A 15,379-nucleotide genomic window follows, 5' to 3' on the forward strand; every position below is an offset into this window, starting at 1 on the left:
CTTCTCTAATTTAAACATCCGCTAAAAGGTATAGTTCCCTTTATTTGTTTAGATTTTAATAATCCCTCTTAACTAACGTCGAGAATACTGATATGATTAGCTAGTATTTAAGAACAGCGAAATATTGAATGTTAAATTTTAGCTCGTCGTGGTCTTGCTATTCTCAGCATTTGGGCGTTTGAAATTAGACACCGCTGGCTTTGAGGCCCCTCTTTCCATGCGGAAGGATACGTTGTTGCTACCAACAATGTGGATGGAGGTGGTTAAGATGTCTACTAGAAGAATGAAATCGCTACAATTGTAACAACAAAAAGGAAGTCGTGAGTCTGGCAACTGGAGACTGTTTATAGTCGAACGGGCTACATTGTTTTATCACGCGGATTGCCTATCGAAGCAAGGTCGTGGAGCAATAGAAGACTTCTTGCAGCGCTTCCCAATGCTTTTCGGACGCAGAGGTTGAAATTCTCCCCAAGTTTTATGTGTTTTCCCTGCGAGATTCAGCTTTTCTTTTTCTCTGTTGGATGTCAGACGTTTGAAAAAGAAAGGTAAAACTATCCTGTTGCTGTCAAATGATAGTTAATACATATTTTATCACGTTATATGGTAATGATAAAGTTAAGTATGTGGGCTATTGTTGAAGGTTTCACTTATTCTGCCTCAATAACTCAAGTTTGGGGATGCGTGCCTATGAGAGTGGGGGATGTGAAGTTTTTGTATGGTGGCAGAGAAGGTGGTGAGTCCAGCCTAGTGGTGTTGTTGAGGTGGTCTCTGCGCCAAGCCTACCATGAGGGAAACCACTCCTTTGTTCGCTGTTAAGATATGGATTGGAAATGAAATGTTGGAGTTGTACTTTTTTAGAGTCGACATTTGAAACGAATGTTGGAATTTTGTACAGCTTTTGGGTGTGAGTTTTAAAACATCCAACGCACTGCATTCGTATCTTTTGGATTATGAATTCGGTCACAGTTAAACGTTAGCCTAAATTTTTACAAATGCGCCGTAAAGTCGCAGCCTAAGTTTTGATGAATGTCGAAGTAGTCATATGCTAGAGCAAGTGGCGGATAGCTCTATTTTACATTAGCATAACGTTAATTCCTGAGTAGTACAACCAAAATACTGACTTTGTTGCGTATTTGGCAGGAAATTCCTTATGGCCCCCAACCCCCACAATCTCCTCCTCTTTCCTCAATTGCAGTCTCTGGAGTGAAAGTTGGATATTTTTACGAGGTTGTGTTTAATACCTTGAAAAGTGTTGAAGTCAACACCGGTTCAGTTAGTACCCAACCAATGCCACATAATATATAATATAAGATACAATTTGTTCTAGGCGCACAGCTTCACTTTACAGTTACACAGGTGCTAACCTTCAAAATGTGTTGATTTGGAAATTTGTCAGTTGCTATGTTAAGATATGCATGATTTAGATGCTAGCATTTAGGATACTGGAAATGTCTTTTGTAGACTTCTGACATATTGGCTGAAATTATAAGTGTAGATAATTGAATGACGCCTACAATATGAATTAAATGTTTAACATCAATCCACTCGCGAAAGCAGGTCCGGCCCTTGCCAAATATGTAATGGCAATAGTGTGTAGGGACATTTGTACACAGTTGTAGCCTACAATTAGGCTGATGGAGTTAAAAAATAATCAGGGTTTTAATGTCGTAATTACGCTCAGGTCAAAACATTTCATGTTACAGCTATATGGCAGCCTACATCCCGTTGACGAGGAGCAACAGTTGCGCTTGTTCTTCTAATGAAATGGGTTGACCGTTCCTTGTACTTTATTATTTGTCCACACTTCTGTGTTGCATGATTCATAGATCTTTTCTTAAGATGTATTTCGAGTCATCGACTGAAAATGACCAGAATCTCCAAGATGACTTTGACCTAAGCTTGTCATTTGTACGCATGGTGTTTATTTGGCAGATAAAGGTCGGTCGGTGTTATTTTAAGAAAAGGTCTGCGTTAACACTAGGCTACTACAAATAAGCGAACACATTCCTTGAATTGAATAAAATCTCCATCACAACGACCTTAACTGGACAGCTTACGCTTAGTGTCAATCATTTTCGTTAGCCTGTATGATATGCCTCTGTATAAATATTAGCCTACCAACTAATCTATTGGTCCAAGACATTTGTCATTATAGTGTAGTCGTGGCCTGTACGCAGACCATTGACAAAATGATAAGGAAGGCTATCCTTTTGACAGATTGGTATCCTACTAGGCCTCGTGTATTAGCCTAATTCAGACATGTTCAGCGATCCTAAACATTGACCACACTTCACTTTTGATAACCGTAGATTACCGTCTATTGTCATTCAGTTGGTCTTAATCGTTAGAATGGCGCACCTTGTGGGGTTTTGTTATTGTTGAATTACGAAGTGGATTCTTATTCAGTCTGAAAACCTTCGCAATTGGTGTAGGCATAGCTAAAGAGCTCATCTGTGATATCCGGAAAGGATCTGACCCCTGGATTGCCGTTGGCATCTCGAGAACCAGAGAAAGTGCCTCCTCATTAATTAAGATAGCTATGAATATGATTTAATCATGCTTTTATTTAGTTCAAACTCAACCTATTGTGAGTTTATTCAAGCTTTGGAATTGTGGAAAATGCTAAACCACCTGTTGACATCTGGTATTTTCTTTGTGGTATCCTCACAAGTAATGAGCAGGGCTTTAAAAAAAAAAACTCATACCTTGTGTTTCGTGGCACATGCCAGTCTAATTAAATTGTATTATGGTGTGCGGCTGGCAAGATGCCATGTGTTTTATTGAGTCCTTGTAAAAATCCTTGTTATTTCTGAACAAATGTGATTGTGTTGCCGCTCGGTCCCTCAGTCATTTCTGTCTGTTCAGATACAAATCTGTATGATATTGGCTAGTATAGATCAGAGATATTGTCATTTCTTGACCACTGGATGTTACAGAAACGGTGATAAATACATATTCACCTGTCATTGCTTTAAAATGTTGTATTTCTGATGCATATGTGTGGTAATACAGCACACATCAGAATTTGTATGCTTAACAGTAAAGCTAACATATCTGCTACTGTTGACATTACCATGCTGGTTTGGCTCGCATGGAGGTATGTATACCTCAGCAAGCATCACATATGGCATGCTGGAGATGACTGTGCATTTACAAGGATTCGGATAAGAATACCTATGCCTAAATATGTTATCTCCATTTTGTGGTTTTACAGTGATATGTTTTTGTTGTTTTGACTTACAGGACATATAATTTGTAGCATGAAGCATCAAGGATCTTTTTTTCTTTACCAGTTGGTGTGCTTTTGTGACCATGAGGGCCAAGTTCCAGCACACTCTTTGTTTGACATGGCCTGAAGAGTAGCAGCGGGTGACATCTGAGCTCATAGAACTTTAAGAACTACTGAGCATTGGTTAGCCATCACTTACTGAAGCCGCAATACACTTGTCTTTAGTGTAGAATGTTACTTAAGTCAGTCAGTGCAGTTGTTCTTTGTGACATGATCACATGGTTGACTGTTGCACAGTTTTCACCAGTCTTTGTTGAGGCACTGCAGACTAGGAGAGGGAAAAAAAGAGAAACAAATCCCCCTCCCTTGGTAAGAAGAAAGGCCTATCTACCAATGTTTGTTGTTCCAGAGCTTTGGCCTTGGGCCTCTGCTCTGCTCCGTTCCGTGTAGTCAGTTTACCCCATATGTGAATCTCTCTCTCGTAGGGTTTTTTAAGCACAGAGGGGCATGAACGAGCAGCAGCAGAGAATGGCTGCAGTGGAAACAGACAAGGAACTCAACGACCTCCTGGATTTCAGTGCGGTAAGAGAGAGTGGGGGAAGGGTGTAGGACCAGGGCTCGAGTGCTGTCGGGAGGTGGGTGGGTGGGTTAGGAAGGAGGGAGGGAGGGAGGGGGTGAGGGAGGGAGGGAAGGCCAGCTTTGGGAGAAGAGAAAAGTGAGGGCTCTGAACCGTCCATAATGATCTTTGCAAAAAAAAGAGAGGAGGAGAGAGGTGAAAAAAAAAAAAATCAGTCAGCTCCCCCCAAACCCCACTCCACCACCCCTTGCACAGTGCCATTGACAAGTTTTGCTTGCGCAAGCTTTTGAGCAAATCCATTGGGAATACCCCCCAAACACTTCCCACAAGTTCAACCGACCTTGTCTGTAGCAAATTCTAGACTGCGAGTCCATGTCTTCAAAACAATGACCGTCTTTTGCCCAAAAGGTACAGGTCATCCTGCATTGTTCCCCGAATGGCACCGCATCACATCACATCACATCACATCACAAATTTGGCTGGGTTGGCAGTTGTGCATGTGGAGAGAGAGACTGGGCACTGAGGGAAGGGGACAGCTTCTCTCAGCTGATCCATCCCTGGTCCCGCCCTCCACCCTCCTCAATGTGGGAACGCCGCTCTCTCCCGCAACTATGTTGGGCACGGTGGCTGGGTATCTCTGGCATCGTGGCTTGCAGTGGGAAAAAAGGAGGCTGCTGCACAGATAGAGCGATAATCTCTGTTTTCACTGAGTGGCCTGCTCTGGCCTAATTGATTGTTATGGAAAATTGCCATCTTCGGTGATGGCAAGGCTATGAATCCTAATTATGAAAATACTTGTAATCAGGCTTGCCAACCAAAATGAATTACAATCTCACAACTAATTACAACTTGCTGGTATTCAATCTGTCCGCGTCTCTCCTTTCGCTCCTGTAATTATTTATGCCTTATGGAACATGGTGACCAGAGCACCTTGAAGCTTTGCTTGACAGAGAAGTATTCAAAGCACATGATCAGCATTCAAATGGCATGCAAAGGGAATCTTTCTCTCTCTCTCTCTTTTTTTTTGACTAATCAAAAGCGGTGGGGAGAACAGGACATGTCCGTTGCCCCCAAGAGGGCAAAACCCCCGTGTATTCTCACTAGGTCGTTCAGTGTACTGAGGAGAACAAGCCTCCATGTGGGTTTTTAAATCAGGCTTGGACAAATTTTCATGCCGTCCTACATGTCTGTCTGTGTGCTTAAGGAGGCGACAGATTGTTAAAACGTTTATTCTTCATGTTCCTCTCAGAGAATGAACAAAAATGTTTGAACCAATTTGGGATGACTATCTGTACTAATGGAGTTTGTAGGGATTTTTTTCTAGTTGCCTTCCATAGTGCTGTTTTCCAGAACATAAGAGATTAATGGAAAACATCAATTCTTTCACAATGTGTGCCAGTGTAATGAATATAATTGAAACTTAATGTGTGAAATCTCAAACATAATTAGCATTTGAAGGAGAAATGTATAAAAGAATTATCTTAAATGAACATAGTAATTTGCCTCCAAATGAGACACTTGTTTCACTCTGTCTAACTGTTGTGGCAGATACTATATTATGCAAGCTTTTTTTGACAGTCTTCACTGACAAGGCGCATAAACACTTCTCCCAGAGCTCCAAGAGGTGATATGTTGTGAACATTCGCAAACTCGTGTAAAGAGCCTCCAATTTCTCACTGCTTCATAGGTAGCAGGACAGTGATCATCAACGTAGTCGTCTGGTGTCACCACCACCATAGTTCATCATTACTGCTCCCTGTAACACGAGAAACCACAAATAAAAAAGCTGGTGCGATGACCCCTGCTAACCGCCCCACCCTGTCTTTCTCTCCCGTAGATGTTCGCACCCCCGGTGGCCAATGGAAAGAACAGACCAATTACACTCGCCAGCAGTCAGTTTAGTGGCTCAGGTAAGTCCGCAGACCTACTCCCTTAAAAAAAACGACCTTAAGAGTGACCGTTGCATCATTCTGGTCACCTGCTTCATTTGTTCTGATCTGCACCAGTGGGATTGTAAAAAAAAAAAAAAAAAAACCTGCACCTTTGGTGTTAACAAGTTGTAGCTGTGGGAATGAGAAGTCCCATGTCCTTCACGGTTGTGTCCAAATGGGGAGTGGGAATACCGCCGCTCTCGTGAGGGCTTTACTTCCTAGCCCAGGGACTTGTGGGCAGCCCAGCCCCAGCGCTGGTTACTTTGATCTGGCTGCTTTGCAGTCAGAGAAGGACGGGGCAGGCTGTTGCATGTCTCTCGAATATTTTTTTTTTTTTCTTTTTTTTTTTTCTTCCCTGCTCTCTCTCCTCCCTCCTTCTTCTTCGTCTCTCTCCTCTTTTTATGCATCCAAAATGGCACAGCAAAGTCGAGGCTCGAGGCCGTTTCGCTTCCTTTGAACATTTTGTGCAGCTGACAACACCTCTCCGTCCACAGCCCTGGAATTTGGTCTATGAACACAGGGTACGTGGACAAGACCTGGAATGAAATATGAGTGGGCGTGAGCTGAACAGACTAGCCTTGCCCCCAGTGGGATGTCCACTCTGAGTACTGAATGAACGTGGAGTTATATCGTCATTGTACTCAACAAACTAAAGCGGAACACAAGTTGCATATCTCACGTGATTGGAAGCCTGTTTGCTTGCTGTGTACTGATTTAAAATGACTCGGTCTGACCAAGCCCATGGGATAGCCTTGTCTCATGCATTGCTGTTTTTAGGAACTGTTGTTGACATGGTCCCTAGAAGAAATGATCTCGGAAGGGTACACTGGGATTTTATTGTCTGTTTTGTTAGGAGCGTGAGGACAGGTCCGCGTAATCATGGTCTCCCCTTTCGCATTTGTGAATGAGTTTGAAGGCCGGCACAAGTCACTGTTAGTAGAAGGAGCAATTCAATTAGAAGCACAATTGCTTACCACCTCCTGGAAAGATTTCATTTTGCGCTCTCTTAATCCCATTGTTGTTGACCTGTATTATTTGAAGGTGTGAAATTTACACCCTAATTTCTTGGCATGCTCCCTGGAATACCATTCAGGGCTTGCATTTGGGGAGCACTGACACCACACACACACACACACACACCAAACAACACACAAAGGCTTATGAACTTAAAAAGGGAGCCCCCTCCACTTGGAGTGTGAAACACTCCTCCCCCTACACAACAGAGCCCCCTCTCCCCCTACTGACCAGCAGGAAACGGCTCGCCCCTGAAACAATGGCCCCCCGATGCCCTTGTCCTCTCAGCCGCCACTCGCATGCCCAGCATGCGTCCAGGCCGCCGTGTGGGAAGACACTGAGCACGAGCGTCAGCTACCCAGCCTCAGCTGGCGAAGGCTCAGCTGAGACCCCACAGCAAGGGCAGGCCCAGAATATCTCGACGTGTCTCGTGAAATGAAATGAAACTGGCTTCTTGGATGTTGGACTGGCAGATTATTTGTTGTTAGGTTAAGTGTTAGTCCATATAGGACTTATATGATTTGATTTGGCCTAAATTTGGATGCTGTGGATTTCCTCTTGAAAGGGGAAAGACATGTAACTCTGAGGGGAAGTACATAACATGTATTTCTTGCCCTGTAATGTTCAAAAAGAGAGAAAGAACTAGTTATATCGGAGAAGTTTAAAGCAAAGATAAAGCAAAGTGGGTCACAGGAAAGAAAAGTGATGTCAGACATGGAGGGAAGGGGGGGGGGGGGGCAAGCAAAAATCTGGCCTCTGCCTGTGATGTCACAGCCCATCCATTAGGAGGTGTAACAGTGCGGGAACTAGGCCCGGCCCCCGAGATTCACCGGCCTGTACTACAGCGGCCTTCCAGTCTGCATCTGTCCCAGACAAAAGTACTCAGAGGGGTGCTAATTGTGTTTAGCGTTGCTTCAACCCTCCCTACCTCGACCACCCCCCAGATCCACCCTCCGCCCCCACTGCCTCACTCCGCTCTGGGCCTTGGGGCTGGGAGCGAGAGCATTAGGGGCTGAGGGCAGCGGCGGGAGCTGGAGTTTGGGTTTGTGGAGCTGGGAGCTGCGGCTGCGCGGGAGCTCTCACACCGTGATTGCTTTGCCAGGCGTCCCCTCGCTCACCTCCGCAGCTGCCGTTCCTGTCACCCGCTGAGGATAGGCCCATTTCCCCACCATCACACCTCTCTCGCTCCCCCTCACACACTCACACACTCACACTCCCAGACGCATACTCTCTAAAGAGACTCAACACCTTCTGGATGACCTGGCATCCTTTGTCTTGTTTTTAATAATAAGCGCTCCAGCTTGAGCATCAGAGTTCAGAGCTGTGGCTTTTTTTTTTTTTCAGTTTCAGTCATGTATGACAGGAATGACTGCCCCTTTTTGGAGAAATATTTCTGTCTTTTTAAGAATGTGCCTTGACTTTTGTTGGGGTGCAGCTAATGATTATTTTCATAGTAGATTATTTCCTCAATTAATCAATAAAATCAGAGAATCTGGAGGTATTTTCATTTAAAAATGACACAAACCCATTGTTGTTGGCAATTCATTTGACAGTAGTTAATTAATTGTTGCAGCCATATTTTCTATACATGCTGATATGGCCACAGTTATGTTTACAGGTGCAGATAAATAGACCATCCTGATTTTAACTCCCATGATCTTTTTAATCTGTTAGCCTATATAAATTAATTGTAATCAGTGGCTGTGAATAGTTCATGGCTGGCTGCAGATTGCTAGTTGTATTTTTCCCCTTCTTAAACATGAAAGCACATATTACCAATTAATAATGCATGCACTAACACAGGGTCTCGGGGAGTTTTGTTGACCTGAAAGCAAGGATTGATGCATTAGTGCAACCAAAGCTTAATTACAAGCCTGTCACCCTAAACAACACGTGTTGTTCTCAGTCATACACCATAAGTCTTTTCAGCGAAGCAGCACTACCCTGTTCTTACAGTAATTTAACCCACTCTCTTCTACCGATAAGCTCTAGGTGAGCAGTCAAACACAGCAGAGTAAAATCCCCATTGACAGATTTTCTTGTTTTGCCTGTGCTGCGTCGTAGCCGTCCTGGTTTCTTGACAGAGCGACACAGAATGACGGTCCCCGACAGGCGGTGCGACTTTATACCTGACTTAAATGCCTTTTGATGAAGGGCCTCCTCAAAGAGCCCGGCGCATCCTTTTTCCTTTTATCTGCCCCTGTCTCCGGTTTCAAATGCTGAGACGACAGTGGCCCAACAGCGGGATTAACGTATCGGAACGAGCATCTAGAATTTAAGCAAGGATCATATTGAATGGTCGAAGCCAGTCAGATAGTCTGATGCCCTGAGCTGAGCCCTGCCGTATTTGTCATAGTCAAAGTGTGTGTGTGTGTTTGCTCTTGCAGAGATGTGGCCTCTCATTTCTCTGACAATAACTCAGTAAAGCCGAGAGCTTCCTCTCCCACCCCCCCCTCGCATCTCGCCGTGTTGCTGGAGGAGGCTCTATAGATCACCGCTGTCAGGGCGCATGTCGCCTGCCTGCTCTGCTCGACTAGCGTCATCACTCACTCTCTCTCATTCTCTCACACACACATACACACACACACACATCTCAGCCGCCTCGCATTCTGGAGACCACAACGAACGAATGAACGAACCAACCAACTACCCCCCCCCCTCCTCTCTCTCTCTCCTCCGCCTTGTCCCCTCACACATTTTTAATTAGACCCCCTCCCCCCCTCCAAAAAAACTAAAGGAGTTTATGAATATTCATAGACCGTCCACATTAATATGCACAATTATGCAAATCAGGATGCAATTAAGCTGTGTGTCTCTGGAGAGCTTTGGTAGCATTAACGCGTAAGACAGGAGAGAAGGGAATGGGTTATTAGGAGTTTCTGCTCCACCAGTCTTAAAAACGCTCACATTCTCTGCCATGATCTTTGGTGGGGTGGGGGAGACAGACATAAATAAATAAATAAATAAATAATGAAAAGATGGAACATGTTTTGGCAAGTTGATTGACATGAATGCGATTTGGCAGGAACTGCACAGCATTTGTCTCATGTAGGCAACAGGGGCTAAGTGGATGGATGCCGTTTAATCGGAGCCAGCGCTGAATCTCCACTTGATTTGCACTTTCTCGGGATGCCGGACCGATCCAGTGTCCTCTGATAGGCTTGGGACGTCGGTGCCTTGCAAAATGACTTGTGTATTGGTTTCAAACCCCCAGCCTCAGATACATAACAATGACTGTGTGTGTGACTAAGCGAGCAAAGCATGGCTGTGTGTGGATTATGGAATTTTCCTGACTGGCTCCAGAAATGATGGCTAGTACTGTCAGAGAGTTTTTTCCTCATTTTGTGTGTGTTTTTGTGTTGTGTGTTTCAGGTATAGATGAGCGCAGCAATTCTGGTTCCTGGGGTCCAGGAGAGCAGAGCCCCTCCTTCAGTCAGGGACGGGTGAGTGACCTGGAGAGCCAGAAGCTCTTCTCACTTTTCATCCATAACCTCATCAAGGAAGACTACACTTTGTCCAGTCCTCCTACCTCAATAGAGTATAAGCTAATGTCTTAAAACAAGACAAGATGTTAGTCGCAGAATCCAAGCTCCGAAGTCCCATCATAGTAAGATGCCTGATAGCTTTGAGAAGCTAATAGTTCTGTGAATGTCACTTGGCACAGCAAATTAGAGCCCTACAGTCCTTCCTCTTTACCATAGAGATGTATTTGTGTATTAGCCCTGTCTTTGTGGGCAAGCAAACTGAAGTGTCCTTTCATATGTGTGCTGTGTAGGTTTTGTTCTCAGAAATGAGTATCATGGGAGTTGTATTTTTAGTGCACAGAGCTCACTACTTCTTCTCACTTCTCTCTGTCTCACTTCTCCTCTTGCTTTCTTGCCATCCTCTCTCATTTGCTCTCTTTCTTTCTTTCTTTCTTTCTCTTTCTCTCTCTCTCTCTCTCTCTCTCTCTCTCTCTCTCTCTCTCTCTCTCTCTCTCTCTCCATCTCTCAGGGCTATGGAGATGGTTCCCACTACAGCGAGCATGACGGGCTCTCCTCCCCCTTCCTCAGCTCAGGGATTGCCGGTGGGTTTATCGGGCTGTGTGTGGGGGAATCACATGCCTATGAGGTCACAGGCAGCTCGTCATGAGAATCTCTCTCTCTGCCCTGGGAGATGCTGGAATTCAGCAGCTCCATGGACAGACAGCACTGGAAATACTTACTAGTGGAAGCATGCATCGAGCAGAGGCAACTGTGCATGCGCCTGTGTGTGTGTGCGCATGAATGAAAGAAAGGTTGTGTGTGTGTGTGTAAGTGTGCAAAGAAATGAGATGGTTTGTGTGTGTAAAGGAAAGGGAAGCTATCTGTGTGTCACCATGGGTGTGTGTGTTTGTGTGTGTGTGTGTGTGTAGGGGGGGGGGGGTGAGCATTTATGTCTGTGTGGGACGTAGGGCATGTTAAGGGCATTGAAGCAGAGAGCCTCCCCTGGGTTGGGCCTGGCCGACAGCTTCTCAGCAGCTGAGCCGAGAGCCTGGAGGTGGGGAGCTTCACACTCCCATAGCCCCACCCCCATAGCCCCGCTCTTGCTTCCACGCCCGCCTGTTTTTCACTTTCAGGCCTATTCTCACACACACGAAAATGCAACTTAGCCATGTAATTGTTTCATCACCTGTAGTGTTTCAGTACATATTGTGTGTACTTCAGTTAACCTCAGTTTGCCAGTGAACCCTTTTCTAACCCTTTATCTCTTTATTTAACAGGAAAGAATGAAAGAGTACCATACAGCTCATTTGGGGGACAGGTAAGACCATAAGATTTGCTCTACACTTACAGTAGTAGTTCATCATTATGAACATTTGCATTTAGAGGTAAGAGTACTGTTGGCCCTCTGTAGAATGTTTCAAAATGCCTAATACTACTTAAAATTGGTTGAAAACCCTTTCATGTGATTTTGGTAGCAAGTGTCTTGTGTTTTTAATTGGATGCTTGCATTTCTCCAACGCTCAATGTTCTATTGTGTTTCGTTCTTGTGCTTGTTTTTGTGCAGCCAGGGTTCCTTCCCAGTGACATAGCCATGCCAAGTCCGGACGCCATGTCCCCCTCCGGCCTCAAGTCGGGCTCCCAGTTCTACCAGTCATATCCCAACAACCTCCGCAGGCGGCCCTCAGATGGGAGCATGGGTACGATACACATGTGCTGCTGTGTCTCGCTCTTAATGTATAGACCCTTTCAACAGCATAAACAAACGTGTGTTTCTCAAGGCATTTCCGGTGGTACAGAAAACAACATTGCGCTAATGGTAACTTGGGGACAAGCAAAAATAATAAAAAATACTGTTTTAAAGTCAACATTTTGTAGAACATTAAGCTAATTAATTTTTATTTCGAAGTATCTGCATCGGTTTTGAACGTTTCAACTTGAAACCCTCAAGGAACAGATTGAGGGTCTATATGTTGCGTATTTAGACAAAGCCTAGATTTGAAGTCACTGGCCTATACGTTTACATTTGACCATATCCTATAGAGATTTGAACCCTTGCCATAGAAGTTCCTCTACACGTTAGGTTAGCTGTATCCCAGTCCACATCTAAATCGACAGCCAGAGGAAAGTTGTGTGGAGCGTTTTCTCAATCAGGGTTCCCACGGGTCATGGAATTTCTGGAATATCATGACATTTTGGAAAGTCTATTCCAGACATAGAAGGCCTGGGGGCAAAGTCATGGAATATCAGGGAATTTTGTTGTAGCAGTTTAACATTTACTTGCCAAAATGCAAATATATTTCATTGGTGTATATCTGGTTATTAGCTTTACTGCTTGCTTGTGTTTAGTCCACCATTGTTTATTCAATGCCCATTTATAAATCTCAAAAAAGTAAAACATTCCTGAATACTACACGACTGTTCTAAAATCTTAGGTCAGTACAGTATATTGTACCCTTTATTATATAGCAGGTCATGGAAATAATTTTTTTTGTTAGGGAAAGTCATAGAAAAGTCATGGAATATTACATTTTACTTAGAGTGGGAACCCTGATCATTGTTCTGGTGCAGAATACTATGTGCTTTTCAAGCTTCACATTGGCTTTACTGATTTGTTTTTAATATATAGGCTATAGGCTAATTAGCTGTCACTTCCTTACCCTCACCAAACATATAACCTGGGCCATTTGAGCTTTCTTTTTAACAGACGTTTGTGATGGCCCACCCCAGCTCCATGCCCCCGCGCAATCCTTTATTGTTTAGTCGGACTCGTAACATTGTGTAAATGGTTTTGTTAATTTCGAGGGATGCGTTTTTGCGTTTGACTCCGAGCGATGTGTAAACTTAACGCCAGGATGCCGCTGATGATGCAAATGAGGATTCTTTCAGTAAACATCTTTTGTTACCCCCCCCCCCCCCTCCTCCATTTCCCCATTCCCAAACAGACTCCCAGCCCAAGAAGATGCGGAAACCCCCAGGCTTGCCTTCCTCGGTAAGTATCCTCCCATCCTCTCTGCTCCTGTCTCCAGTGCACTGGCAGCTAGCATGCTCATTGCTCACCGTGTTCAGCTCCACTAGTTGGGTGACAAGGGGCCCACTGCAAACATGCCGCAAGCCTTGACAGCTGTAGGTTGAACCGTATGCAAGTGTGTATGTTCTTGTCTTTTTGTTTTTCAGGGGTTTTTTTGTGAAATGTAGTACTAAGTTCATGAATCACTCTACACAGAATGGCATCTGCCAGGCAATTATAGACCCCCGATCTCCCCAGGTTTATGTCTTCCAATTAGCAATTGCTGAAAAGGTCTTATTCAGGGAGGGTCATAAAATTGTCGTAAGAAATAGTCATGTAAACACGGTCCATATTGTCCATATTTCTCTGAGCTATTCTAGCAGTGCAATTACACAGGCTGGTGGATCTCTAGAGAGAGGGAAGTAAAGCTAGTTTGTGTTGATGTTGTGGTAGATGGGAAATTGGGTGGGGGAATTATTTGGTGTCAGCTGTGGATCAGGCATGTATGTCTGGAGACGTGGTCTTAGTCACCCCACACACACACACACACACACCACTACCCTCGTCTTACCACATGATGCCCCCCAACCCCACTGGGGTGACCCACTTGTGAGTTGGTGTGTTCCTGAGGCCTCTTAGCCTGTCCCTAAGCTCAGATTAATGACTGGCCCTGGTCCTCTGCCCCTTCCCACCCCCACTCCTGCTCCTGCTCCTCCTCAGCCGGATCTGCATGGCGACATCCTCCAGCAAACAGTCTCTCTCTCTCTCTCTCTCTCTCTCTCTCTCTCTCTCTCTCTCTCTCTCTCTCTCTCTCTCTCTCTCTCTCTCTGTGTCTCTGTGTCTGTCTGTCCACCGCTCTTCTCCCCACCCCCCCGCACCATGTTACTTCTCTCTCTGCCAACCTACCCCACCCCCCTGGATGGACCGACCGCTCTCCTGCTCAGTGTAGTAGATTTCCAAAGCTTATCCTGTATTATGCTTCTTCTCCTGGTGGATGTATGACTTGATTGGTGTCTCCTTTTCATCCTCTGAATAAAGTTCATCCCTATTTTGGGGTAATTTCCCAAAGATCCCTCTTCCTCTCTAGAAAATTGCTAGTTTCAAGCAGTTTCCATTTTTTTCCACATTTTTTTTTTTTTTTTTTTTTTTTTCAACTGCAGCTTTTCCGCAGAATTAGTTGTGAAGATTGAACTACTCTGTGGAAGGTCGACTATTGTTGGAGCTTTTTGTACGCCTCCTACAAAAAACAATGGTCCTCCCACTCTTCTCGAGTCAGATCCATCTCCATTTAAGAAGCATAATAAAGAATCTTTTTTTCCCTTCTCCCCTTCACAGTTTTGTATCCTCATCCTTTTCTAGTTCTTCATCTCCCACAGAATCATCAGCCAGTTTATTTTTTTTTCTTCCTCCTCCTCCTTTCCCTTCCTTTACAGAGAACATCTCCCACCCCCTCCTCTCCTCTCTCCTCGCTTCCCACCCCCTCCTCTCCTCTCCTCTCTCCTCTCCTCTCCTCTCTCCTCTCCTCCCACCCCCTCCTCTCCTCTCCTCTCTCCTCGCCTCCCAGCCCCTCCACCCCTCCGCTTCACTCTCTTCTGCCCAGCTGCCTGTGGAGTTGGACCTGGTCCAGGAACAGGCAGATGGCTCTGTAATTAGAAGTGCATCTCTCCATTCCCTTTCCACTTCTCCCTGTTAAATCAAATTACAGAAAAAAAACGCAGTTTGCTGGATTTGCATTCTCTGCTGCTGCTGTAGTTGCTCCCCCCTCCCCAACTTCCCTCCCCAAACCAACACACACACACACACTCCCATAGACATGCCAAAATGGTGAGTGATGGGCTCTCATGTCAGGAAGCTTGGGTCTTCACATGCCTTCTCCTCGTCCCCCGACCAGCTTTTTCAGCTCTCTCGGCACAGGCTGAAAGGCCCCCGCATTCAGCCCCCTTTTTATAAAGCATTTATTTATTATGCTCTCCTAATAGCTAGCCATTGAGTGAAATGGTTCATTTTAGCTGTTAATCGCCGAGCCTCGTGCTGAATGAGCCAGACGACCTGGAATCGACCCCGGGACCCTTCTGCGTGCTGAAATAGTTTCTTGATGAGCTTCAGGCTCCCCTCTTTGTGAGTTGTACAGAAATGAGAGATGGAGGGGAAAAGCGG

General features: G+C 44.9%; 1 protein-coding gene across 8 annotated transcripts in view; it reads left to right on the plus strand.

Moving 5' to 3' along the window:
- tcf3b (transcription factor 3b) overlaps nt 1-15,379 on the plus strand; it is a 26,142-nt gene continuing 10,763 nt past the window's right edge. For 2 of the 8 annotated variants that reach the window (XM_042111897.1, XM_042111904.1), the window contains exons 1-8: nt 3-545; nt 3,715-3,811; nt 5,644-5,716; nt 10,124-10,194; nt 10,745-10,817; nt 11,493-11,533; nt 11,780-11,912; nt 13,158-13,204. In XM_042111897.1, the coding sequence (XP_041967831.1) occupies nt 3,737-3,811; nt 5,644-5,716; nt 10,124-10,194; nt 10,745-10,817; nt 11,493-11,533; nt 11,780-11,912; nt 13,158-13,204 (513 nt within the window). In that variant the 5' untranslated portion in view covers nt 3-545; nt 3,715-3,736. Of the gene's footprint in view, nt 546-3,579; nt 3,599-3,714; nt 3,812-5,643; nt 5,717-10,123; nt 10,195-10,744; nt 10,818-11,492; nt 11,534-11,779; nt 11,913-13,157; nt 13,205-15,379 lie in introns of those variants that run through there. The other 6 variants (XM_042111901.1, XM_042111900.1, XM_042111902.1 and 3 more) reach the window with 6 other exon arrangements.

Source organism: Alosa sapidissima, chromosome 12, assembly GCF_018492685.1.
Source record: "Alosa sapidissima isolate fAloSap1 chromosome 12, fAloSap1.pri, whole genome shotgun sequence".
Taxonomy (NCBI): domain Eukaryota; kingdom Metazoa; phylum Chordata; class Actinopteri; order Clupeiformes; family Clupeidae; genus Alosa; species Alosa sapidissima.